The 27491-nt window shown below is 35.0% G+C and overlaps 1 protein-coding gene across 2 annotated transcripts; it reads right to left on the reverse strand.

Annotated features, from left to right (window-relative positions):
* Window positions 1-278: 278 nt before the first annotated feature.
* EMB1865 (CRS1 / YhbY (CRM) domain-containing protein) lies at window positions 279-13640 on the reverse strand. Of its 2 annotated transcripts, XM_086447405.1 has the most exons (9): window positions 12650-13640; window positions 8629-9094; window positions 8238-8368; window positions 5579-5923; window positions 4808-4964; window positions 4440-4732; window positions 4235-4294; window positions 465-611; window positions 279-329 (listed from the first exon to the last, which is right to left on the reverse strand). In XM_086447405.1, exons 1-8 carry the CDS (start codon window positions 13508-13510, stop codon window positions 483-485), a joined length of 2442 nt encoding a protein of 813 aa, XP_086303531.1. In that variant the 5' UTR covers window positions 13511-13640; the 3' UTR covers window positions 279-329; window positions 465-482. The 2 variants fall into 2 exon arrangements, with proteins under 2 accessions (XP_086303531.1, XP_086303530.1); XM_086447404.1 differs by lacking the exon at window positions 279-329 and having other exon boundaries at window positions 366-611.
* Between the last annotated feature and the right edge of the window lie 13851 nt (window positions 13641-27491).

A 27491-nucleotide genomic window follows, 5' to 3' on the forward strand; every position in this document is an offset into this window, starting at 1 on the left:
AATTATGTGTGAAAGGCTTAGGTCCTTTTGGGAAGTTTGAAGATCTTCGTCTTCTTCTGGACTTCAAAAGGTTTAAGAAGATTCTCTGCATATGTTGTCTCGAAGTTTAAGGAGACTCTCTTCATGTGAGGTCTCATGGACTTCTTTAGAGGCATGGACTCTTGGAAACTTGCACAATATGTCGCACAAGACATAAAAGAGAGGATATTTGCAGAACTCTTTATAGTACTGAAAACAATTCCTTGGCATTGAGCCAACCCATGTGTAAAGTGCGTCGCTTAATACATTGGAAATTCCATTGCCGGGTTATGGTTTTCAATGCTGGTTTTCTTGAAGTGTTTTGTATATGAAAAAAGGAAAGAACATAACAACAAAAGAAGTAACTTAATTGGAATTTTATGAGCTGATATAAATGCTACTTGTCACATGTTAAAAACTGGTCAAAATACATTAAGTCAACTCACCTTGATGAAATACAGAGATCATGATTCAAAATCTGATGAGCTTGATGCTTCATCATCTTCCCAATCGAGGTTATCATCATTATCATCAGACTCCATACAAGAACCATCATCATCATCAGACTCCATACAAGAACCATCATCTTCAGCCTGCACATCATAAGCCATCAGGATTTATTTACAGTCACCTCAAACATCAGAAAAGAGAGCTTTTATTGTCACACCAACTTTTACTATTGTCACACCAACTTTTACTAATGCCACCCCAAGATGTGTGCTAATTCTTTGGTGATTTACATATGAGTTGGTGTGGCAATAGAAGCTCTGTAGAAAAAACATGCGATGTGAAATAGTATATGAGACATGATAAAAAAAAGCTCTCATCTTCTGAGTTCCAGATGATTCCGAGACACATTTGGAATCACACTGGAGATTTTTCAACAAGTCAAAAAATATTAATAATTAAAAAGATTAATGATTTTAACAATACAATTTTTATTACAATAAAAAATGCTAACATATGTTATCTAGTACAATAAGATCTTATGCAGCACGTAGCACACCTTAATTTTTAGTCTAATTAAGCTAGATATCATTTTTTTTAGGAACACCAATCTCCATATCATTACACTACTACAATTGGAAGCCGTGATGATATAGGACATTTTAAGCAAACAAAATATGATTTCAAGTATTACTTAAAAAGGTAAAAAGAGATTCATCATTGAATAACTTGTTATTTCCAAATACATGCAACATCTATAAATGTGGATACAAATTCTTACACCCCGTATGGGTTGGAAATGTGTCACCTCGAGATTCATACAAACACCTGAGAAGTACAAGTTTGGAAGTCAAGCAAATCAGAAAATTCCAAATTGGAAAGACTAGAAATTGGACATATTGAACAATGAGATATTTTGGACAGCACAACATCCCAGACAGCATCCAATGGATTCAATGTGGCGTCATATGATGGAGATAGCATGACATATGAAGATAAGGAAAGAGTTTTAAGATCAGGTTTAACCTTATCTTTTTTTTATGGGTAAGCTGGACTTGAACCCACAACCTCAAGGTCGCCTTGAATGTGTAAACCAACCGAGCTATAGGTCTAAGCCCAGGTTTAATCTTATCATATGACATTTGTGAACCGTTTGTTCTGGAAATCAAATCCCTATATATAAGGGGGGTGGAAGGATAAAGACTGGCTAGAATATAGGATGGCTGAGGAGGTGGAGATAATACTGAATTGGAGAAGTTGGAACAGATTGTCCTTCCAATTACGCTGGCTCTAATGATCGCAACTGAGCTTCAAAATGCCTTTTTTCAGTTTGTTCAACACAAACAGGTGATAGGCGTAAGCAAAGCCTTTGACTATAATAGAAATGGTAAAGAGTTCTGACTCAAGCTGGGAGAACTTTCTTTGAGACTCAAGATAATCCCAATAAGACTCAATGCCTTGGCACAATATAACCTTGGCAATACCCACATATAAATATGGCATTTGTTTGCCGATAAGACAAACAAACGCCAGATTATCTACATGACATTGTGACTGTTAAGAGATATGGAAGGCATAATGAGAGTGTTCCGACCTCTACATTAACCTTGCCTTTCTTTGTCTAAAAACTTTACCTCTCTTTTTATGGGCAAGCTGGACTTGAACCCTCGACCTCAAAGTTGTTATGCTATGTGTCAAACCAACTGAGCTATGAGTCTAGGCCCCAAGACTTAACCTCTTGATTGACTTCCTCTCCAGAAAAATAGGGATATATGGGAGATGAGAGAATATATAAAGGAGATAAGATAATATAGAAGGGAGATATTACAGTAAAGGGAACCACCAAAGGATTTAGCACACTTAAGAGGTCAGAACACTCCTGATATGCCTCTTTACTTACAATCCAAATATATTTATAAGGAATTCAAGGCTCTGAATTTCAAATCAAATTATAATTTAACAAAATAAATGATAAACACACCAAACATTTTATGTTTTTTTATCAAGAGTTGTCTCATAACAACAACTTTTGGGACACATAAGATGCTCCTTTAATAAAAAAAGATTATTTCTTTAGTGAAAGGAGATGCTTTAGTCTAATCTGTTTGAGGAGATATGTCATCCTTTATATATTCTATTATCTCCCATATCTCTTATGATGCAGGACAGTGATGCCTAACCCAAAATGATGAGTTTGAGACCAGGATTAAATCGAATAAACAATTCAAACATAAATCTCAGCTCATGTAACTACTTACGATAAAGAACGTCTAACAGGCAATTGAAGTCCAAATCCTAAAAGCAATCACAATCCCACAAAGAAAATCCCTTGAGTGTTGAAACAAAGGGATGACAATGGAAGATCGAATTTCTGCTAGCTTAAGGCTTCAATCCAATACTCAATTAAGAGTTTATTGAACTCCCAAGGATTTCAAGATGGGTCTAAGTTCAAAAGTGTACCAGAGTTATGGTAATGCAATAGGGTTATTAATGTGTGCATAACAAGAATAACCAAAGAAAGTCCAGCAACTTTCAAGTTCAAAATTCATGTAGAATTAATGAAACAAAATTTAATAGGATGAGTAGAGACCACCTATTTGCACTTGCTCAATTTATCATCGAGTCACCCTGGTGGTTGTGGAATCCTAGGGATGAGTAAAAATATTGAACCTGAAGCTTGTGCAATGCCTCTCAAATATTCCCCATATTCTCAGATATTTTCCTATTTTGTATTGTCATTTCCTTCCTTTTACCACATCACCCTAGCCTTCCATTTCCAGCCAATTTTATCCACATTCAATTACTCTTGAAACTCCACCTTAGCATTCATTCTTCTAGCCGTTTCCTCCAATAATAACTCATCCCCTTATTCAATGCTACCAATCCTAGCAGTTTCTTCCAACAAAATCTTCTTTTTACATCAACCATTTTGAATACCTCTTTGTTCCACACTCTTAGCTTCTATTTCAAATACCTCTTTGTTCCACACTCCTTGCACTAAACTAGAAAACAGGCCTACCTAAGAAAGAAAGGTCTACTACCACTCATGAATCGATTCCAAAAAAAAATATCATAAATTACCACATATTCTCATACCTAAAACCAGTAGGAGTAGCCTCTAATGCAGCTTGGAGTAGCCTGGGGATGTTAGTCGATTTGCCGATGAACCTCTTAAAAATACAGTCTTCTTATCTCTCTCAATCTTCTTCTTCTCCTCTTTCTCCCTTTATGATTTAATGTAGTGGCATCTCTAGAGACATGAAACCTCAATCTAAGTCCCGTTACGAGTTGCGGAAGGTAAGTCAACCCCCCCCCCCCCCCCCCAAAGCATACTTCTCATTTCAAGAAATAGAACTTTGAAAGATTACAAGTTATAGCAAACAAGTACATTGTTAACAAAATAAATATACCAAGTGACTAACATGATGCCTACAATAGTTCAATAGTTTTAAAGGAAAACATTGGATACAATGGTTTGATTTATTTATTCTGATCCCAGGTTTGTAGTATTATCACTGAAAACTTTACCAACTCACCCAGCTGACATCTTCATATCCAACTGTTTTCTAGAAAAAACAGCAACAAATAGAAAGCATAGGACTATTTAACATCTAAAAGAAAATAATAGATTATCACAGTTTTAACTTTTAACTATTCAGCCATGAGCTAGCACCCTAAGATTTGGTGGTCAAGTAAGAGCGGCATTTGGACCCATATCCATAACCATACCCAGGTATAATAGATAAGAAACAAGGAAACAGACACTTACTATTTCAGTTTTCATTTGTTCTATTGCACTCTCCAATTCAGATATGTGCTGACTGAGTGCCTGCATTATACATTCAAAATACAGTTCAAATTCATAACATCCAAATATCGACACATACAAAGGTATCGAAAACTTGAACATATATCCTACACTGTCATCTAAATTACAAAAGAAACAAAATTTGGCATGAAAAAGATGATGGAACCTCATGGCGTTGCATGGCAACAGAACGCTTTAACGCTTTTGCTTTTGTTAGAAGGTTTCTTGGCCTTATGCTAATGGGTCTCTGATAGTTCTTTCCACGATAATAAATAAGGGCATAACCCTTGGGGACTTTTTCAACCGCTACCAATATTCCTCCACTCTCATACTCCAATAACCTTGCTGTATCTTCAACAAAAGAAAGGGTCTTTTGTTTGGAGATTAGCTTCACCAGTTCTCTATGCTTCCAATGCAAGTGCATATTCTCAATAACACCATCAAAAACACCACGAATGCCTGCCATGTAGACCAGAGATTGAAGGATTCAGCAGTTTTAATTGAGTGAGATTACAGCCAAGAGGATAAACTCACCAATAGGTAAGTATGCCTTCATTCTCAAACCAATTCTGCGAAACATAAAACGTTCTTCATCAGTTATTGTCTCCTGGTCATCAGAAGGGCCAGCTGGAACCATGGAGACTTCTATCTTTGCCAGGAGTCTTTCTGCACGTAGCGTTTTGGCTTGGGCCTGCTCATGCATTGGTGATTAGAAATCCAATTATGTAACACTCAAACATAACATAGATATGAAGTTTCTAGTACAAAATAAATACCCCAAGAATCCCACATAAAAATCAACAAAAATTGGTAAATAATGTGCTTGAATTTAAGTTCCAAGACTTGGACAACCAAGGCAAACTAAAAGTCCAAAATTAAAAACATAAACTGAAGTATGGTTACCAGATCATGAGCTTTGCAGTTTAGAGAAGCACTCAAAAGACTGTGTGCTAAACTTTTCATGATCAAATTCTAAACCCTATTAATCATCCTGGATCTTCAAAGTTAACATTAAAAACTCCAAATATAGCCCTCGAAGCTTTTTTCGGGAAAAAAAAACCTGCTAAAAGTTCTTTAAAATGATAACCTCCCTCATGAGCCAATTTTTAAAAAAAAATGAACAGGAAACTCATAGCATACCTCGCAATTATAACACTGGATTTCTCTAAATAGAAAAAAAAAAAAATCTAATAGCTACCAATTCAATAATATTGTAACTTAGAATGAAATGAGAGTATGATAGCATAAATAATATAATTAGATTTTTTTTCCAGCATTCAACAGTGTTACAAGACAGCTACTTACAATAGCTAGTTTATGTTCAATCCTCTTGACTATCCTGGCATTCTTAGCTTTCGATGCCTCTTCTTTCATCTTCTCATGTTCTTCAACAGATATTTCTCGTCCCCATCGAGCTTGAGCCTCGTGAAATTCCGCCAGAGTCCCTGCAAGTGCCTTCCCTTCAAATCTATTAGTAGGAGCGAACCCAACTCCTCCACTCCGCACTCTCTCTTCAACATCTTGAATTTCTTTTGTCAATTCCTGTCTTTCTGCCAAAGTAGCAGCCACACTTGTTGGAAGGAAATCCTTTCCACGGTATATGACAATGTAATATTTGTTCCGGAGCAGTAAGATACCTCCTGTTAGATTCTGCATGATGATTAATAAAATATTTAGATTATATACAGCTTGATTTTTTTTAATGTAGGAAATTTGTACACCTTGATTTTTTATTTTATTTTATAGTTAATTTGATTCACATGTGTTGATAAAAAAATATTTTCTGCATTTTCATGCTTATTTGACAGTAAGATTTAGTATCTCATGTCAACTATTGTCAGAAATTTAGTGTCTCTACAGAAATAATCACATTTCAATGCATCAAGGAAAATAGACATCATTTGGCACCCGCAACAAGTTTTGCACCAATTAAAAATTTTCCCCTAACAGGGTAGATTTAAACTTGGTTTCAGCAGTTATCCAATCAGCTACAAAATGAGAATATTATAAGTTCAGATATCAGTAAAAATTCCATGGTGTATAGTGATATAGTGATATAGCGATATAGTAATTTGGGCCAAATGCCATAACGATTTGGATATCGGTTTTTGGTTCTTCATTGCTTGTACAGCGATTTGCTTGATGTCTCTTACTATTCTTTCAACTTGTCTCCACTCCATTCCCAATTCCTCGTGATTCGTGATGTGTGCCCAACTTGACATATAACACATGGACACAGTGGAAATATCTTGAAAATGATTGAAATATTAAGAAAATTTCATTGAAACTATGGGGCTCAATAAAACATGCATGAAAAGCCACTCAAAAGTCATTATACTATAATTAACAACTAGGGGTGCACATTGGATTGGGTAAATCCGAGAACCGAACCAATCCGAAGCCTTTTGGATTGGATTGGATTGGATTGGTTCAGATTGAGCATAGCTTGGTTCGGGTGCAGATTGTTAAAAAAAAAAAAAAATCCAATCCATTTGGTTCGGTTCCGGATTAGGGGTATAATAGAACTGAACCAATATATATATTTTGTACTAATTTTTATATGCTTTAACAATAGATTTTAAAATAAAAAAAAATTGATTTTCTCCTAATGAATTTCAACTTCCTTTCTATTTCATTTTATGAGTGTTTTGTGTCACATTCATATTTGAATATGATTATAATATTTTTTTTTCCCTTTTCATTAATTACGGATCTTTGAATTATAAGAATTTCTCTATCGATCACTCCCCCACTTGAAATATCCATGGAATTTTCATTTTTTAAAATAAATTCCAATAATTTTTGGTGCATAGGTAGACCGATGTAAGATCGGACTAAGGGTTTGTTATTTTTGTGTTATACGTGATGTTTTTGTTTATGTTGAAATAATAAGTATGTTGATGTTTTGTTTATGTGTGTTATGTGTTATGCATGATGCTTTGTTTAATATTTATTTTGCTTAATTTTAAGTTTTAACTATTTTAATTTTACTATTGAAAATAATAAGTATGAGAACCGAGATCCAATCTGAACCAAGGTTGGTTTGGATTGGTTCAGTTCTATAGGGTAATTGGATTGGTTCGGTTCCAAATTTGTAGAACCGGTCATATTTGGTTCGGTTCCAATTTTGCCAAAATCTGAACCAATCCGAACCATGTGCACCCCTATTAACAACCATATGGAGTGTGAAAATGAAGATCAATAACATTCTCCTACTCCCTGGCATAGGTGTCTAAGAGCCAAATGATAGCCAAAAACAACTAAATTACACATAGAAATAAGAAAATTCATACCAGGTTAATTATATGTACCTTAATATGTAAACATTTACTTAAATGAAAACACTATTGAGTACTACCTTCAACCATTTTTTAAACATATATGAATAAATTACTAATACATCCAACTAATAAAAATATGAATGACCATATGTGGTCATGTGTATAAGTACAAGTGCATGCTACTATGCTTAGAATACATCAAAATAAAATGATATACAAAAACCGAATCCAACATAATTTTTTCTAGTAATTAATGGATATTTTGTGAAATTTCCAAACCTTTTCTACAAGCAATCTACAATTTCTAAATATTTTCATAAATTTTCTTCATATTTTTAGAATGCGCTTTCAAATAAAAATTAAGAATAGTTTGTCAAAATTGATATCTGTCCAAAATAATTTTTCCAAAATCTTGCATGTATTTTGGTCGAAATTTACTATTCATGGAACTATTTCGCGGAATGAATAGTGATTTTACACCAAAATATATAAAAAGAAACTATGAATTGAATTTCCTATTAAGCCTGTGGAAATGGAAACATTTTCAATAATTCATGAAAAAGTGTCAAAATTAATTTATGAAAGATAACAATTAAAAAAATTTATTCCTTACATATACTAACTTCCATTTTAGACATTAGCCTTCCTACATCTCAAAAACTTAGATAAGAAATAAGACCCACCTTTAACTCCTCGGCCATTAGCTTGTTGTTTGTATTTTGAATTCCCCGCTTGACAGCAATCTTCACAACTAAGCTTTTATCCCAAAGCTTCACAATAGCAGCCGCCAAACCCTGATGATTTCTATTTCTCCCTTCATGGCAAGTACACAAGGGAAATTGCGATAATATTTTAGGAAGGAGAGGGAGAGAGAGAGAGAGAGATTTTATTGCCAGACCAACTTTTGCTAATGCCACCCCAATTCATATGTAAATCACCAAGAATGAGCACACATTTTGGGGTGGCATTAGCAAAAGTTGATGGGGCAATAGAAGTTCTCAAAAACAAAAAACAAAAAACAAAATTAAGGCACTAATTGACTTTCAACCATATAGATATGGAAGTGAATAATACCAAGGGCAAAATGACAAGGAAGTGACTTGGCAAGTTTTCGTAAATTGGTCATCTCTGCATTTGTCAGTCGCGGTCGCATTCCAATGGGAAGAAGTCTAAAAGGTGTTTTGTAACCAGGGATAGTTGAAGGAAGCAAGTCAGCATCAACAGGTAACAATCCAGTACCCCACCAATCAATAAAGCGAGGACCTAAGCCATCCAGTAGGCTGTTGTACTCAGCTTCCTCTTGTGTCATCCTCTCGGAATCAGGACTCATGAAGTATGGCTCACTTTTTTCTGGAATTGAAATAGCATCGTTTCCATTCTTTGCAATCAAATGGTCAGCAGATGAAATGCTTGGAACAAAAAGAGTATCACCTTCTCTCAGAACAGATTGAGATCTTAAAGAAGGCCTTTCATAGTTAGTTCCCCGATAGACCACCATAACACTTCCTGACCTCCATATTACTAAGCCTCCAGTTCGACGCTAATCAGCATAACAGCAAGTTAGCAACGTAACTGAGTACCTTTACAACTAACACAACCTACTTTAAATAAATGTAAAGCGAACGAGAAAAAAAATACACACAAAAAAATCAACACATAAAGCAAGCTAAGTTATTGATAGTCTATAAGTGGATCACTAAAAAAAAGATAGAATAGTCAATAGGTTAAGAATTGCACATTCCCCCATTCAAGTATGATTCAAAGAAGAGAGATTTGCTGGGCAGATCTATCTGTTACAATTTTATTACAAAAACTCCCTTACTATATCAAGTTTGTTACCCGAACAAACCTTACTTTATGAATCAGGCTAGCATGACTAAGTAAGATTTCAAATCGTACTAAGGTCTTTGGGCCCACATAGATTATCAAATTAGCAATCCAACACCACAGACTTCTATTTTTCATGGAAAAACTCAGATTCAAAAGAAAACATTCAAAAAAAAAAAAAAAAAAACCTTCTCGATCTTGATCATTGGTTTGAAATTGGATGGCTACGGAACTCTCAATTTTGAAACTAAAATTCAATGGTGAAAATTAACTTCTTTTTTTCTAATTTTTGTTTTCAAAGTTCTTAAAAATTTATCCTTTATAACCTTGTGCCAGTAGATCATGTTTTTGGATGCCACAAATTGATGTGATTAGAATCCACTCCAAGTTATGTTAAGTAACAAATTAATGGCATAAATTTGAATTTTATGGCGTGGATCCCGATTCCAAGATTTGCCGGGTAAGAAACATGATAAAGTGAGGTTTGGTGGGTAACACATTTCATAAAGTTAGGTTCCCTTGGAGTTGTAGAAACTCAAAGGCAGTTTTTGTAATAAAAATGCAACAGTTAGGTATGTCAGGTAAATCTCTCTTCAAAGAAAACATGGGGTTTTTTTGTTTTTGTTTTGAAGAGGTATAAATATTTTATTGATGAAAGGTATCCGGTCAAGTTGACCATCAAAATTACAACCAAGATTTTTTTTTTTTCAAACGATTGCAAGAGATCTAAATTGAGGTTAACTACTCAGGATTGCATACCATTGGAACATCAAATCTTCAAAGAAAACTTCCTTAAAATCCTTGAATTGCATGCTCCACAAGAAGATATGACCCAAAATACTCATGGTAATCTCTCGGACTGAATGCTCCTTCCCTTCAAACATTCAATCATTCCTTTCTCTCCATAGGCCCCAACACAAGAGATCTAAATTAAGGTTAACTACTCCGGATTGCATCCCATCGGAACATCAAATCTTCAAAGAAAACTTCCTTAAAATCCTTGAATTGCATGCTCCACAAGAAGATATGACCCAAAATACTCATGGTAATCGGTCGGACCGAATGCTCCTTCCCTTCAGACACTCAATCATTCCTTTATCTCCATAGGCCCCAACACACGACAAAAGGTAATAAGTGCCAAAGGATCCTTGCTCTATATTTTCAGTTGAAGCCAGTAACTCCAATATTTGTAAATTTTGTTTTCCTTGAGAAAAATAAATAGTTGGTGTAGGTGTTTTTACCAATAACCAAACACCAACTAACATGAATGACCAGAAATGCATGTCCAAAATTGATAACTGAGGAGTGCTAATGAGTAATGAAAAATTGTCAAACTTGACGATTCAATAATAATTTTGGAAATACTATAAAATAAGTGTACTGATTATCATCCAATAGTCCCATTTTTCGTCTATCAACTCTCCAGATGGGGCCCTCTAGTTGGATTGTTGAGTGGCTGATTACTATATAACATATAAGGGTAATGCGATAACCAGGTTATGGGTAAACCTATAGGTTATAATCTTGGAGCTCAGAAAATATCACACCAATTAGTCTATGCAATCTATTATCCCCCTACAACAGGCACATGTCTAGTGTTCTTGGTTGCATATGGTACTGATACCAACCATCCATTTAATTTGTCTGTTTCAATCAAGTAAGCGAAGAAGATAGTAAATGTTGAGCCATACTCCAAGTCAGAATAAACCATGGCTAGTTCTAGGAGGTAAGGAGAACTTCATATATTTTTTTTCTTTTCTTGTGTTCTAGTTCTTTATGCTAACAAACTTTTGGGTGTACTACAATTACACATCTTGGTCAAAGATCCGAATTTTCTCGACTTTTAAGAAATCCGTCCACATTATACTTTTAAAACTAAGACACAAAAATCTGAAAATAATACAGGAATTTATCAACTAGGGGGTACCTGTCCAAAAATTAAATAGGGGGGTCATTAGCTATTTTTGAAGCACACAACTAAACATGGGCAACCTAACCGAGCTAATGATTTAGCGAGCGGTTGGAGATTCACATGTTCTACCTGAGTCTCAAAATTAAGGAAATATTCATGATAAGGGAAACACCATTGCTCGAAGTGACTCCCTCCAATGTGACAAGCATGGTGGAGTTGGGTAGTATGTTGTGCAATGTCCAAATTAAACTTCGAATTTAGTTGAAGCTAAAATGTAGAACAATGAGAATGATGATAAAATGAAACACTTTTGTTACCTTGGTGGAGTGGAAGATATGGGCTTGTACTAATGCTAGAAAGAATATTGACCAAACAAGCACAAGAAGGAACAAAAAAGACGAAAAATACCACATACCTTATGGTGAAAATTGAAAATAAAGTGTTCTCAATGATTGTCAATAGTGGCACCAAAAGGAATATTATTACCAAAACGTGATCTATAGACTCAAGTTATCAACTGAGTAATAACCTCATCACCCAATACCTTGGATGACTACAAGATGAAAATGGGTATGGAGTTCTTCAGGGATTACAAGAATGGTTTCAAATCTCGTCTGAGACCAAGATGACTCACCCGAATCATCTCGGTATCGTTGACCAACAAGACGGATTTACACGGCGCCTTAGCTTTCACACCATCTCGCGAGATAAATGAGATGACATGGATGATATTTTGAAAATATTAGACAAGTCAATAAAACTCGTCCACGTCAAGTGGAATTTTGTATATATTAATTAAAATGATTTTTTTTTTAGAATTTAAATTCCTATTACCTAAATGAAATATGATTTTATGATTAAACATCTTCTATAATCAACCATAATTTATATATAAAAAATTATAATTATTTCATATTATTATATATGAATAAATAATTGTGAATCGAATTAAAAGATTTATCTCATCTGAGATGAGTTGACTTGTTCTAGACAACACAGTCTCGTCCATGAACGAGACAAGATGTCAAACCGAGAGTTGAAACCATGATGCCAAGGTGACTTGAGTGAGATGGTTGAGAAACTAGCACTACACTGGAAGTTAAATGCTCTAAATAGGTGAAATAATGTGGATTGAAGTAGTCATAACAGATTTGGGGACACACATTCACAAAAGATAAATAGATTATAACTGTTTATAGAGTTGATTGGCAAAATAAAACTCCTCGCTGACTCCAATATTTAGGATAAGGAACCATAACATTTCCAAAAAAAAAAAACCAAAAACCAAAAACCCATTAGAATTAACAGTTCAGAATGATAACTAAAAAAAGAAGAATATTTGGCAAATACACCAACCTCAACGATTTCATGTGCCGTCTTCATATCAGTGGCAAGCGTCTCGTGAAACTTGAGCCTCACCAATTCCGACTTTCTCCACTTGTCATGAATCGTTTCAAGAATCACTTGTGTAATTCCCGCTTTTGGAATGTTAATCCTCTCTCTTAGTGTCATCCCCATGGTCCTCAACCTCCTCAATTCTACATCCTCTATAGTCAACTCTGCCAATGTTGGGGCCTTCACTCTCTTCTTCTTCAATCCTCTTCCCTCCTCTTCTTCTTCTTCTCTCTCATTCTCACTCCTCTCCCATGGCAAAAGCCCACCTTCATCCTCATCTTCATCAACTATAATAGAATCAGGTCGACTCCATTTCCGCTGTAACAATTCCCCCAATTTCTCTTCACCATTACACGGCATTACATCATCATCACCATCATGATCATCCTTCTCATCAACATCAACATCAACATCATCATCATCAGACTCTAACCCTAGATTTCTTAACCGATAAACGATTCTTTCAATTGCACCTCTCCCTTTATCTCCATCAAAGTATCGACTCTCTGCTCGATCATCCTCCACCTTTTGACGCTTGTCTGTGTCAAGTGAAGAGTTAACAGAAGACCATTTGTTAAGCCAGGGAGCAGAAGTAACCCTAGATCTATGAGAATTGTTAGGGTTTCTAGGGCCATTGGAACGTCTTATATGTTCTGTAGATCGGAGAGAAGAAGTTGAGGTGGAAAAGGGTTTGAGTAGAGAAAATGAGGGATTATTATAAGAAGATGATGATGAGAAAAGGAGAGTAAGAGAAGAATGAGAACGTAGAGGGATTGAATTGTGTAGTGGTACTTCTGTTAGCTTAGCTGTACAGAAAGCCATAGTCGTCTTTACTCTGTACTATCTTCTATCTTCTATCTTCTATCTTTACTTGAGGATTATGAGTTCATGCCCCATGGCGGTGAGTGAGAAGCAAATTGAACAAGGATGAGAGAACGAGAACGAGTTTGAGTTTGGCGCATCCGGTATCTCATATTCTCATCTCGTCTCTCACAGACTCCCATCCTAGATGACTCGTCCGAATCAATCCCTCTAAACCGGTTTAGATTTATTTGAGGGATTTACCGGGCAGACCTATCTATATTCTATTTTATTACAAAATCTCCTTTAGTTTACAAAGTTTGTTACTCAATAAACTTTTTGGTGGGACTCATGTCATCTTAAATGATTAAAAATCTATAGTACTCTCAATTCTTTTAATCACATGCCCATGAGGGTATTATAAATATTTAATTTTTTTAAAAGATGTGAGTCCTATTCATGATTTTAAAACTCGTCCTAGACCGAGACATATCGTCCAAGTTAACTCGATATCAAAGTTGAACGAGACCAACTCACAAAGTCACTTTTTTTATTGAGATTTAGGACTCACGTTCAATTTTTTTTATTTGTCTCACAAGACGTCTCAAATGTATTGGAAAACTTGTCCAAAACAACTTGATATCAGGCCTGGACGAGACGAGACGTGAAACCGAGTTTGAAAACCATGGTCCTATTGAGTGCACAAAACATTTTTTATTAGAAAACAAAAACAAAAACAAAAACAAAAATTTACTTGAGAAAAGAAGTCGAATCCAAATTAAATATCTAGAAAGAAAATTAACGAAGAAAAAAATTAAAAAGAACTTATCTGTTTAAAAAATAAATTTTAAGATTAATAAGACAGATGTCACCCATGATTTGATGTTAACAATTCATAAGCGTCTTGTCTCTCATGATACAATGATTTGTAACAGAGAGGTAGCACTCCAATCTCTATTAATGGCAAACTCAAATGTACTGAGTACTCTTGTAAATTATAGATCACAAGTGATTAAAAAAGAAGAAGAAGAAAGGTTGAAATCTGATTGAACGAATCAAAATAGGAGCAAATAGGTGTCTAAACAAAGGGAGAGGTAATTGTTCATACAAACATGGTGTTTGGAAGAAACACCTCTCTATCTAGAATAGTCACCAAAACAAAAAGACATTTCAAACTAGTCGATTTTTATAAAACCAATGGACTTGTCTTTAAAAAAAATGGTTCAATTTTTTATTTTTTATTATTTATTTTTTTTAAATAAAGCTTATACAAAAACATTGGAATTAAGAGTTGGGTCTTGCCAGACGTGCGTGTGTGTGAAACGCACAGGATGTGTGACGCCAACACACACGTACCAAGGATTTTCAAAGGTTTGGCCCAAATCCCATTAGAAATCTTTGGGTTTCCTCCTTAGAGCCCCCATATGTACGTGTGAGTTGTTCGTCGTGTAAAGATGTCTCTAAAAATGATAAGAACAAAATATAAAATCAAAATTAAAAAATTTACTTTAGATTGGTAAGTAAATTTGTTCCACTGAGGATTGGGGGACTAATATTCCAAATTTTAAAAATCAAAAGGTAAAAAGGATGTAATTTTACGGAATAAACTAAGAACTAATTAATGAATTAAAAAAATATGAATTGAAAAACATCAAAGGGGATTGAATCCACTCGGGATAATTAATTTAAATCAATTTATTTATTTTCAAGTAGTTTTTTAATAACTCAAATCAATAAATTGACAAAGGTTCTTAATTCAGAAGGTTTAACAATAAAAACCCTTATTTTTTTTATAAATCTAAGAATTGACAAAGATTTCCTTCCCTTCAAAAATTTTATTGGCCAATAATCGTATATCACAGTGGGTTTTCCCCAATAGTAACGAGCCCGAGATGAGGGATAAGGAGAAATAAATAACAGAAATTTAGAAATAAGGTTTGTTAAAGAGAAATGTATTAAAATTTTTGAAAAACATGCAAGAATTTTAAAATTTAAAAGTAATTAAACATCTTGACTTCATCAATCTTTATAAATTGGGAGATTAGCCAAGACTCATTATAGAAAGTCAACAAATAAACAGATGGAAAATAACTTTTTTTTTATTGAACTCTGAAATAAATCTTAAACAAATACTTATCTTCCAATTTGTAGAGAATAATAACTAAAACCTAAAATAAAAGAAGATGGAATTAAGAAATGTGAGAGAGAGTGTGTGTGTGACAGGAGAATAAGTCAAAAGAGAACCCCAAAACTTAGAGAGTTAATATCTTTTTATAGACAAAAATTAATGTTACTTTGACAACACATTTTTACATTTTTTTTTTCATCTGGATTTGTTCTTCTATGTGAAAGTAAATTATCTTCCCCTCTCAATTAGAATTCTAACCCCATTGATCTTGTCCCATTTTGATAATCTCTAATTTACATAGTAAAGTCTCTAATTTACTACGTATTTTGGCCAATTTGATGTGTGAATTAGCTTTGCTATGTGAAATTATAATTTTTTTCTCCTTTAAATTAATTTGCTAATCCTAAAATCTCGCCTTATTTCGGTTAGTGAGTAAAAAGCTATGGACAAACTAGTATACTGTGGTAGATTCAGAACTTAATTCTGTCAATCCGGAACCATCGAATCTCTTGGACCTCACTTTGACTTTGATTTTGGTAGTTTTCCCACTATTTAATTCTTCAAGTCCCATCTATTTTATCTATAAGAAATTGACATATAATTAAACCCTCTAAAGCCATGAAAATGTATATAATTTAGTCGGTAAAATATAACTTATGATAAGTTAATTATATCCATAATTTTATAAAGAAATTGTAGTTTTAGGTTAAAAATATGATTAAGTGCTTTTTGAAACAATGGGACTTTTAGGCACTTAACACACCCCCCAAACCTAGATTTTGGTAGTCCCAAGCAAAATAGAAAAATAAAATAAAAATAAGCAATAAAACAATATCACTTTTGTATGCCTTTTGATTACATTTAGCGAATGCAACAAACCCTTAAACCCCTAAAGTACCCCCAGTGGACGAGTTTGACTCATGGGGGTTTATAATGAATATACCCACAAAATTCAACACATAGTATTTTATATCAAAATTTAGCTAAGTATAAAATACAATTAGACTCAATCTACCTAAAATGATTGAGTTAATCTAAAATCTAACTTCAAACTCAACATCTTATTTGGGTAGTGAGAGGTGCGAATGTTTACTTTAATACCTTTAAGGGATTTTATCTATGATATTGCAATTTACTCACATTTTTATCATTGACGACTTTCACCCTACTGAAACATAGATAATTTAGTCACATTGGATTTTTTTTTTTACTTTTTCATTCTTTTGACTTCTATTTATTTTAGGTCTTTTCACTACATTTCATAGTTCAAATTTTTTTCCTCAATTTTTTTCTTGACTTTTTTTTCTTTCATTTTCTGAAGCAAGTAGTCTTTTTTAAGGTATCCAATCTAATCCTAAGGTGGTTGTCTAAGATGTAAATCCCTAGTTCTATTTTTCTTCTAACCAGTCAACCAAAGAATAAGGAAGTTAGAGTTCACTAGACCTGATTTTCCCTAATGATTTAGACAAACAGAGATATCATGTTACTCTAATCAACCTATACTCTTAAAACTAGTCAGATGTGTAGTGAAATTTTTAGAGAAACAATTCTTTCAAATATCAACTAAATGAATGATAATGGAATTGCTCAAATCTCAAAGCTCATTATTGAAATTCTAATTTTTTTTAATTTTAATAAAATGTCTAAAAATATCTACTCATGCTTTATTTTGAAAAACAAATACCAAAATAATTTTTTTTTTCTTTTTAAATCTTTTTTAATAACTTTAAATAAATATCTTTGTTAACCAACATATACCCTCAAACCTAAACTGAATATTGTCCTCAATATTCCAATTTTGAAAATGCATATGTGAAATGCATAATTGAAACTAACTGAAAAGATAAGGAAAATGATGAAAAATACCTGATTTGATGTATTTCTAATATAGGAATGACCTAAAAAAGTATGACGATCCAATCAAGTCATCTTGTATCTCTAGAAATTTTTTTGATAAGGCACATGAAGTCAAAGGATTTAAGAATTTATGAGTAAATGAATTTGAAAGAGAATTGGAGTTGTTGGAAGATTTGTCGAGGAACACACATGAAAAATTAATGTAAAAACAAAAACGAATGGGAAAGCACTATAAGAACAAGAGTTGTGAGAAAACAAAATTTTGGAAAATGGATACTACCATTAGATAGATCTCGTTATTCAAAATGGAATATTCTCATGTCGAAATCTGGTGAGAAATGATCACAATCAAGAATCTAGAAGTTTGGATTCATAACCAATCAATCAAGATTGACCAAAGTCAATGTAGGGTAGTGTGAATACTCAGTTGAACCTTGTTGAGTACCTAACGAATGTAAGAGTAAGACTCTAGCGAAGTAAGAATTTTCTTTTCCTTATATTACTATTATTTATTAATAATTTGGAGTTTGGTGACAAATCAATCGAAGATGACTTTGGTCAAATTTAATAATGGGACAAATCTTAAGTAACTAACAAAAGGTCCTCTTTTTTAGCTTAAATAATACATAACCAAAGTAGAAGGGTAGGTTAGTAAAATTACTTAAGTCATTCGGGTTTCACCAGGGTCCTATAAGGTGTTTAGCACCTTGATACTTATTACCCTTAGGTGTCATGAGGGGAGGATCTTGAGGGACACATAGTCGACTCTAGTGCAACCAAAAGCATGTATCAACACTCCCTTTAACCCATGGTTAATCACACCTTAGTTGATTAACCATGGTTAGTTTTGTAGTTGCTTTTATAAAAACCTATGGTTGGAGCAAAATTTGCTCTTTCCTCTCTCTAAAAGTTTCTAATAGCACCAATCTCTTTGAAAACTCTGAATAGTCAGCCATATTTCATTCTCAAATCAGTTCACATCATTCGTTTGTGTTATATTTTCTTGCGTTATGTAGGGGTTCCACCCTTAGACATAGTGAGCCAAGATGGGTGGTACACACCTCATCTATGGTGAGAATTAGTGGGAACCACCAAAGAACACAAGTAACATAATTTGTGTTGTCTGTGACACCACGATGGAAAGCTCGGTGGCACCGTGACCCGTCGTAGGTATATTCTGCGGTGCCATCGTAAAAATACCCCCTCTACCACCTCAGAGTGTCATTGGTGGACAATGAGGGTCATTTTTCTTAAAAAGGTTCCATGGACCTGTATGAGTCCCAAATGTTACAAAATGATTTAAAATATCTTTTAAAACACGATTGTAACCGAAAATGAGATTAATAATTAATTGTGATTTTCAATTAGTGTTTTAATTTACATTAAATATGAATTATCAATTTGTACCAAATTTATGAATATTTGTATGATTTTCAAGTTGTTGTGTTTACACTTGCTTTGTGAGAATTGTTCTCCTCAAACTAAAGTTATTAGTTTACTTTTCTATTTATGTTGAGGAAGTAATGAATGTAGACACCTCGATTTGAACGGGCCCTCACTCGAAAGGGCCCAAAAACAATAATGTTTCAACAAAATTGACCAACGGGCCTCAATGGCCCGAATCATCGAAAAATGATACTTTTGCCGAAACCCAAGCCACTAACGCCTTTCAATGGGTTAGTAGGTCCACCAAAAGGGCTCGGCACACTCCCATCCACCCCGCTCCATGCAAAATATCGATTTTCCAACAAAAGGGGCCAACGGGCCCCTAAGGCCCAAAAACATCAAAGGTGGTGACTTCGGTCAAATCAATGTTCTTAAGACCACCCCAGGGTCTCGAGGACTCGCAAAAAGGGTGGTGACCCATCCTACAGTTGTTCAAACGTCGTCGCTCCGCACTCGCGTGCAAAAACCGATAACGGGCCCAAAAGCCCGATTCGCCAACACGTGGCATTTTAATTAAATCAATGATTTCAAAATCAAAAAAATCAAAAAAATCAAAAGAAAAATAATATGAGACTTGGATGCCTACCCCTTCATCCAACCTTCACCGTTCCATCTCCAAATCCGATATCCAATCCAAAACAACCCACAACCCTTCTAACCCAAGCCCAATACATTAAAAGCCCATAAACCACTATCCATACCCCATTCACTATCCAACCCACCACCCAACCCATCAACCCTTACCCACATCAACCAATCAACCCCTCAACATCAAAAGATGACACTTGTCATCACCATCCTTCACCTCCCTCATCCAATCACCCACTCCCATCACCATGCTCTAAACAACTCATCTAAAATCACCTCAACCCATACCCTACCCTAACCTAACCTACCCCCATCCTCTAACATCAATAACCAACCAGCCTTCACCCATACCCTAACCCATCACCATTATCTAACATCATCAACCACCCACATCATCACCCATACCTCTACCCATCATCTTCCTTAAAACACTCCAATAAAATCAACTCAACCCATACTTCCTTCATCATCAATCAACTAACCCATTTCTCTCTCTCTAATCAAACAACCCCCATCAACCAATCAACCAATCTCATCACCTCACCCCCTCATCATGATTGCCATATGGCATCATCTCCTTTCTCCTCCCAAAAACTAACTTAACAACCTCTTACACAACCCATTCTCCTAAATCTACACACCTCACCTCATCAACCAACCTAACACTCATTCTCTAAACCACTCTCTTACACCCCCACTCCACCACCAACCATCACTCATGTCAACCCATCAAACACTCTACCCAAATGGGTTTGGGTAGAATCCAACCCATTTAGGTCTAAACCTCACCCATTTTCATTCATTACACATTTACCCTCCATTTCACCTTAAATTTCACATCCCTCACTCCTAAATCCTATACCATTACCCCTTCTCTCACATTTCAACCCCATTATACCCCCAAACCCCCTCCAAACACCTATATATACCTCTCCTCTCACCCCAAAAAGGGGTACACACACACACCAAGTTTCCATAAGAAAAAAATCTACTCTATCTACTCCTCCTCACTACTCTCTTATAACACACTCTAAGAGAAATAACTTCACTCAACTCACCAAAGACTAAAGAGAATTCAAAGAAGAAGAAGAAGAAGAAAAAGAAGAAGAAGGAATCCAAGAGTACAAGGTGGGAGCAATCAACACCCCCTCCCCTTTTTTTTTCCTTTCTCTACCCTCTCCTCTTCCCTCTTCTATCTTCCCCCTCTTTTCATTTCACTTTAAATGAGTTGAGCATAAATGGACCTCAAGGCTTGGATCTACAAGGATCATCTCCATTGATGAGATGATCCTATGATCAAGCCAAAATTAAATCCTACTTAGGGAACAAATATACCCATGGGACACACCTTCCACTTTCTTTTAAAAATCAAAATGACCGAGTTATTTGAGGTTACCGCCATGTGGCGGGGAGAAAGGGGTGCCTAACACCTTCCCTTTTCTCCAACGGAGCCGCTTACCCGAACCTCTAGGTTTGATCAACCCTATCCGTTGCGAGTCACTAACGTCAAAAATGGCAATTTTTCGACAAGGCACACACCGGGTGACCATTCACACCCATTTCCAATCTGAATGGTGGCGACTCCAATATTTAGTAGTTGTGGTCGTCATGACGACGAAAACCACGTAGCTACAATGAATATGAGATCGAGTTGAATGGTTGTTTTACCTTTGGATCAAGGAGTACCCAATGTTTACTTTTATGTTGGGTGGATGAGACTCATGTTTACTTTTATGTTGGGTGGATAAAACCTGTGTTTAATATTCTGTTGGGTGGATGAGACCTATATTTTACTTTTCTATTGGGTTGTAGAAAACTCAGTATTGTGTAAGTTTGATTGTGAAAAAATGTGTGAACCGAATTTCTAGAGTCTCTTATAAGTGTTCGGTTAGGTGAACTTGGGATATTTATAAAGATCATGTCTAGGTGAAATACAAATTTATAAATATGCACTTATAAAAGCTAAGACTGATGGTTTTATGCTATGTAAGTATGTGGAGAGAAATCCCATAGGAGTAATATGAACGTAAGTGTTCCAATATGTAAATATGGAAAAATACGGAGTGGTTGGAGACCATTTGAGGGTAGTAGAGGACCTCTTGACTAAATGTAAACTTAGATGTGATCAATTCAAGAAAAGTAAGTGGGTACACGATGTACCCACGCGGGGGTAGTTCTAGTGAACATAATCAATCATCGAGTAGAATAAACTAGAATTAAATTGATCATTGGGTAAAATAGAGGGTGTAATCGACCCTATTATCGAACGTGATCGATCTAAGAAGTAGTGGGTGACTACTCCAACAAGAAAGATTGGAGGTGATCAATCCAAAGTGAGTTGGGCATGATCGACCGACCTAAGGTGAGGTTTTGAGTGCGCTTTGGGATGTAATCCACATATATGTTATGTTATTTTTAAATTTTGAGTAAAGGATTTTATGATTTAAAGAAAAATTATTTTATTTATTTTGTAATATAAAGGGATATATGAGTGTAGAGCATAATAGGATTCATATGATTGGCCTGATAGGCAAGGTGAAGACGACTGTCCCCATGATCGAGGGAAGTTTATAGTAGTCTAACCGATTGACCCAGGTGAAGATGAGTCCCCGTGATCGAGGGACATCCCGATTAACGACCATTGTTAGCCGGAGAAATAGGCCTCTTATAAGGTGATTAAGTCAACCGTAAAATCAAGAAATAATCTTGTTGATCCTTCATCGATAAACTTGGGATCCCCAACTGAGATGTAAATTAGTCATATGTATTCATCATTTATGTGTTGTTTGTTGCATTTATATTTATTTATTTATAATATGTTTGTTTCTTTTGGTAAGTAGCTATGACCAAGTATGAACTAACTTCGATTTACTGATAAACCACACTAGGTTGTAATGATGTTTCTTTAATTACATACTAACCTATATTGATATTAGCTCGTATGATAAGACTTTAGTATGCTTAACCATTCATCCTACTTTTGTGCCCCTCCTCTACTAGGTAACATATCTGTTACTCGCCCATTTTACACCTCAATTGCAGGTTTCGAGGTTCTGCTTCAAAATATTGAGTAAAGTCAATATGTTGGCCTGAAAGATTTCACAAGCAGATGGTTTGAGTCGTCGTTTGAAGGTGAGATTGTTGTGGGTTTTGTATCTTTAGAAGTACTAGAAGATAGGTTGATGGATATGACAAGCAAGTTGTGGATAATAGTAAAAGCCTAAGGGTGTTTTGAGTTTATGTAAATAAACTTGTGCATGTGATTTTGAGAGATGCTTAGTTCTGGGCAGTTTTGAAAAGTTAAAAATTCCAGAACGCATCAAATTTTTATTATATAATAGTGTTATATATATAGAGTTACACTCTGATATTTATGGACATTTTTCGACGATTGTTACATCTACTTAAACTTTTAAATTCCTCCATAAATGGATCATGTGCCTTTCTTTAAGCAAAGATAGCCGTGAAGTGACGAATCAAGTTGTCTCCCCAGAGGGGGCGTGGGAAAAAATTTAAAACACTGCAATCCATTTTTCATTAGAAAATAAACATTACTCTATTCTAAAAATAATTATTGGCTACTCAAAAACTCCAAAACCATGGGTTACCTCCCAAAATGCTTAGCTTAACGTCTTCAGCCAAACAGATGCCATTTCTAATCTTGATATACAAGATCCTCAATTTGAATCTCATCACCCTCTAGAATGGAGTATTTTAGATATGACATTAGTTTTTGTCCATTGACTTTGAAAATTGACCCATTCTTAAGGTTCTAGACTTCTATTGTACCATGTTGGTGCACATAATGGACTATGTATGGGCTTGACTATCTAGTTTTTAATTTTTCAAGAAAAAATATGTAACCTACTATCATAGAGCAGAGAACTTTCTGTCATGGTTGAAATTCTTTTCTTAGGATGAGTTTATGGTGCACCATTTTTGTTCTATCCTAGTATTTCCTGGCACAATCATAAGCATCATTCCTAATTTCATTTAGCTCATCGAGTTGGAGTTTCCTATTCTCGTTTTATTTGTAGAGGTTAAAGTTTAGACGTTTAATAACTAAGTATGCTCAATGTTCTGACTCAATAGGCAAATGATAGGTTTTTTCAAAGATGAGCCTGTAGGGAGACATTCCTATGGGTAGAGTAAGTTGTGTGACATGCCTATAAGGCATCTGTGGGTCGTAAGGACCTATCCTTACAAGTAGTGTTGACCATTTTCTCTAAAACTATCTTTATCTCTTAATTAGAGATTTCTACTTGTCCATTCGCTTGAGGATGATAAGGGGTAACAACTTTATGAGTTATCCCATACTTTTGCATTACATATTCAAAAGCATAATTGCAAAAATATTTTCCCCCATCGCTAATGATAGCTCGAGATAAATCGTAACGTGCGAATTTGATTTTCTTAAGGAACGTGACTACCACCTTATGGTTTTACATCTTGCAAACAACAACTTTGAAAACATAATCAACCGTGACGAGAATGCCCCAAACATCAAAAAATTTGATGATAAGGATGGGTTGTAGGGGCATCTCATTTTGGCACTAGATCTTTTTTAAGCATTGACACCTATCATATACTTTGTAATAGTCATGTGCATCAAGGAAGATGGCTGGCCAATAAAAATCACTTTGCAAACATAATCAACCATTTGAAAAACATAATCAACCATTTGAAAAACATAATCATTTGAAAAACATAATCAACCATTTGAAAAACATAATCAACCATGACGAGGATATAAAGATATCCGTGTGACATAAGAAATAGGTCCATGAAAACAATGCCCTAAACATCAAAAAATGTGATGATAAGGATGGGTTGTAGGGGCATCTCATTTTGGCACTAGATCTTTTTTAAGCATTGACACCTATCATATACTTTGTAATAGTCATGTGCATCAAGGAAGATGGTTGGCCAATAAAAATCACTTTGCAAAACTTTGCAGTGATTTTCTTTCAACTAAAATGACCACCACATGTGTGGTCATGGAAAAAGGATAGAAGTTGAGCGTAGTCACTATCTAGGACGCATTTCTTGATAATTTGATTAGGACAATACTTGAATAAGTAAGGATCATCCCAGAAGTACTATTTGGCTTTGCTTAGAAATCTAAGCCACTCTTATTTTGATCAGCTACTAGGTATTTATTTGGTGACAATGTAATTTATGATGTCAGTATACCATAGAACATTAACTGTAAGATAGACATGAGTTGTTCATATAAAAATGTTTCTAGGGCCAGAAATGACTCAAGTGGTGACTCAACAAATGGTTTGCAGCTACATTTTTAGATCCTTTTTTACTTCGAATTTTGATATCGAATTCTTGCAAAAGAAAGACCCAACGGATAAAGCAACCCTTAACATCCTTCTTGATAAGAAGGTACTTGAGGCTTGTATAGTGTAGACCAATACCTTGGATCTTATCAAGTAAGAATTGAATTTTTTTAGTGCAAACACTACAACTAACAACTCCTTCCCTGTGGTGGAGTAATTGAGTTAGGAGTTATTCAATGTTTTGCTAGCATAGTGAATGACATGTGGATGTTTGTCCACTCATTGTCCTAGTACAGCTCCTATAATATAATCAAAGGCGTCACACATCACTTCAAAAGAGATATTCTAGTTCTGAAGTTTAATGATGGGTGTTGAGGTCAACTTAGTTTTAAGTTTGTTAAAAGCTTGTAAGAAGTTGTGGTCAAATTCCCAAGGAGTATCCTTAGCCAAAAGATCACACACAGGCTTTGAGATTTTGTTGAAATCTTTGATAAATCTTCAATAAAAGCCTATGTGTCCTAGAAAAAATTGTAACTCTTTAACAATTTTTTGAGGTGGAAGGTTGGCAATTAGTTCAATATTGACTTTATCGACTTCTATTCCTTTTTGGAGATTATGTGGCCTAAGACAATCCCTAACTTCACCATAAAGTGACACTTCTCCTAGTTAAGAACTAAGTTATTTTTTGTACAATTTTTAAACATGAGTCTTAAATGATGAAGATATTCATCAAAACTAGTTCCAAATACAGAAAAGTCATCCATGACGACATCTAGGAACCGTTCGACCATATCTGAAAATATACTTAACATACACTGCTGAAAGGTAGTAAGTGTATTACATAACCAAAATGGTATACGATGGTAAATGAACATATCTAGTAGGCCTATAAAGATAGTCTTCTCCTGATCCTTAGGAGCTATTAGGATTTTCTTATAGCTAGAGTAGCCATTTGAGAAGTAATAATGGGGATGACTAGCTAGATGCTCCAATATTTGATCTATGAATGGAAAAGGAAAAAAGATCCTTTCTAGTTATGGTATTGAGTCTTCTATAGTCAATGCACACTTGCCATCCTATTTGGACATGGGTAGGGACAAACTCATTGCTTTTATTGGACATGATCGTGACTCTAGATTTCTTGGGTACAACCTGAACTAGGCTAACCAAATGACTATACGAAATGGGGTGTATGATACCCAAATCTATTAGTTTGATTACTTCGGATCTCACAACTTCTTTCAAAATAAGGTTTAGTCTCCTCTATGGTTATTTTGATGATTTAATGTTGTCTTCTAGATGAATCTGGTTCATGACCATAGATGGACTACTCCGTTTTATGTTGGCTATGGTATGGTAAATACCCTCATGGTGCTCTCGTATCACTATCAACAACTTACTCTTCTATTCAGAATCTAGATAAGATGAAATGATTATAGGCAAGGCGTCAAAATCGCCAAGGTAACAATATGTAAGTGTGTTTAGTAGTAGTTTGAGCTCCAACTTGGGTGGTTCAACAATTGATGGGATGGACACATTAGTGAAAACAAGAAGATGATAGACCTTAAGTTTCCACTTATTGAAATCTAGAGGAGTAATAGACTCTAGGAGTACATTTACCTTTTCGATATACTTATCGATGTTAAAGCCAATGCCAAAATGGGCTAGATAATTTTCTAAATTTCTGAAGGACTTGGCTATGAGTGTGTCAATCATGTTAACATCATCAACATCGTCTAGGTGATGAGTATACAAATTGTTGTAAAAGATGTTCATATTGACTTTCATGTTGCCGAAAGCTAATGTTATCATTTCATTAATATAACAGATTACAACATCCAAAGTGGCTAGAAAATGACGACTTAAAATCACAAGGATGTGATGGTTTGGATTCATAACAGGTTCTGTGTCTAAAACCACAAAATCGATTAGAAAGTAGAACTCATTAGCCTTGATGATAACTTTCTCTATAATTCCTTTTGGGATTTTCATAGATCGGTATACTAGACTAAGGGTGATGTTAGTACGTTTTAACTTTCCCAAACCTATTTGCTTGTAAACTGGGTATGGTAAGATATTCACACCCGCCCCTAGATATATTAGACATTTTTCTACCACAATATCACAAATGGTGATTGGGATTGTGGAGTAGCCCGAGTCTTTATATTTGGGTACAATGGTTTGCTGAATGAAACCCGAGGCTTATGCTGGCATAACAGCTTGTCGATAGACATATGTTTTCCTCTTGATGGTGGTGGGATCATTAAAAAACTTAACATAGGAGGCTATTTTCTCTATGGCAGCTAACAAAGGGATGTTGATCTAGATGTGTTTGAAAACTTCCAAGATTTCTCCAAATTGTTTACCCTTTCCATTATCTTGAAGGCGTTAAGGGAAATGTGCCTTAGTGTGAAGGTCATGCACTACGAAACCTAGAGTTAAGTGCAGCTCTCCCCGGAGTCACACTGTAACACCTATATAAATCTATGTAAGGCTCACATATGAAGCCATATGAGCCTTGTGCTAGGGCATATTTGTTAGCTTAGTGGCATTATTGTAATAAAAGGGTAAAGAGTATGACCAGCTTCTACTTTTGATGTTTTTTTTTTTGAAAACTTAAGCAATACTTAGTGTACTCTTTGTAGGAAGAGTGTCTTTGATCCCAATCTCTGACTTACACCCATGTTGACTTTGA

The sequence above is a fragment of the Akebia trifoliata genome, chromosome 7 (assembly GCF_017979445.1).
Source record: "Akebia trifoliata isolate Shusen 1 chromosome 7, ASM1797944v1, whole genome shotgun sequence".
Lineage (NCBI taxonomy): Eukaryota > Viridiplantae > Streptophyta > Magnoliopsida > Ranunculales > Lardizabalaceae > Akebia > Akebia trifoliata.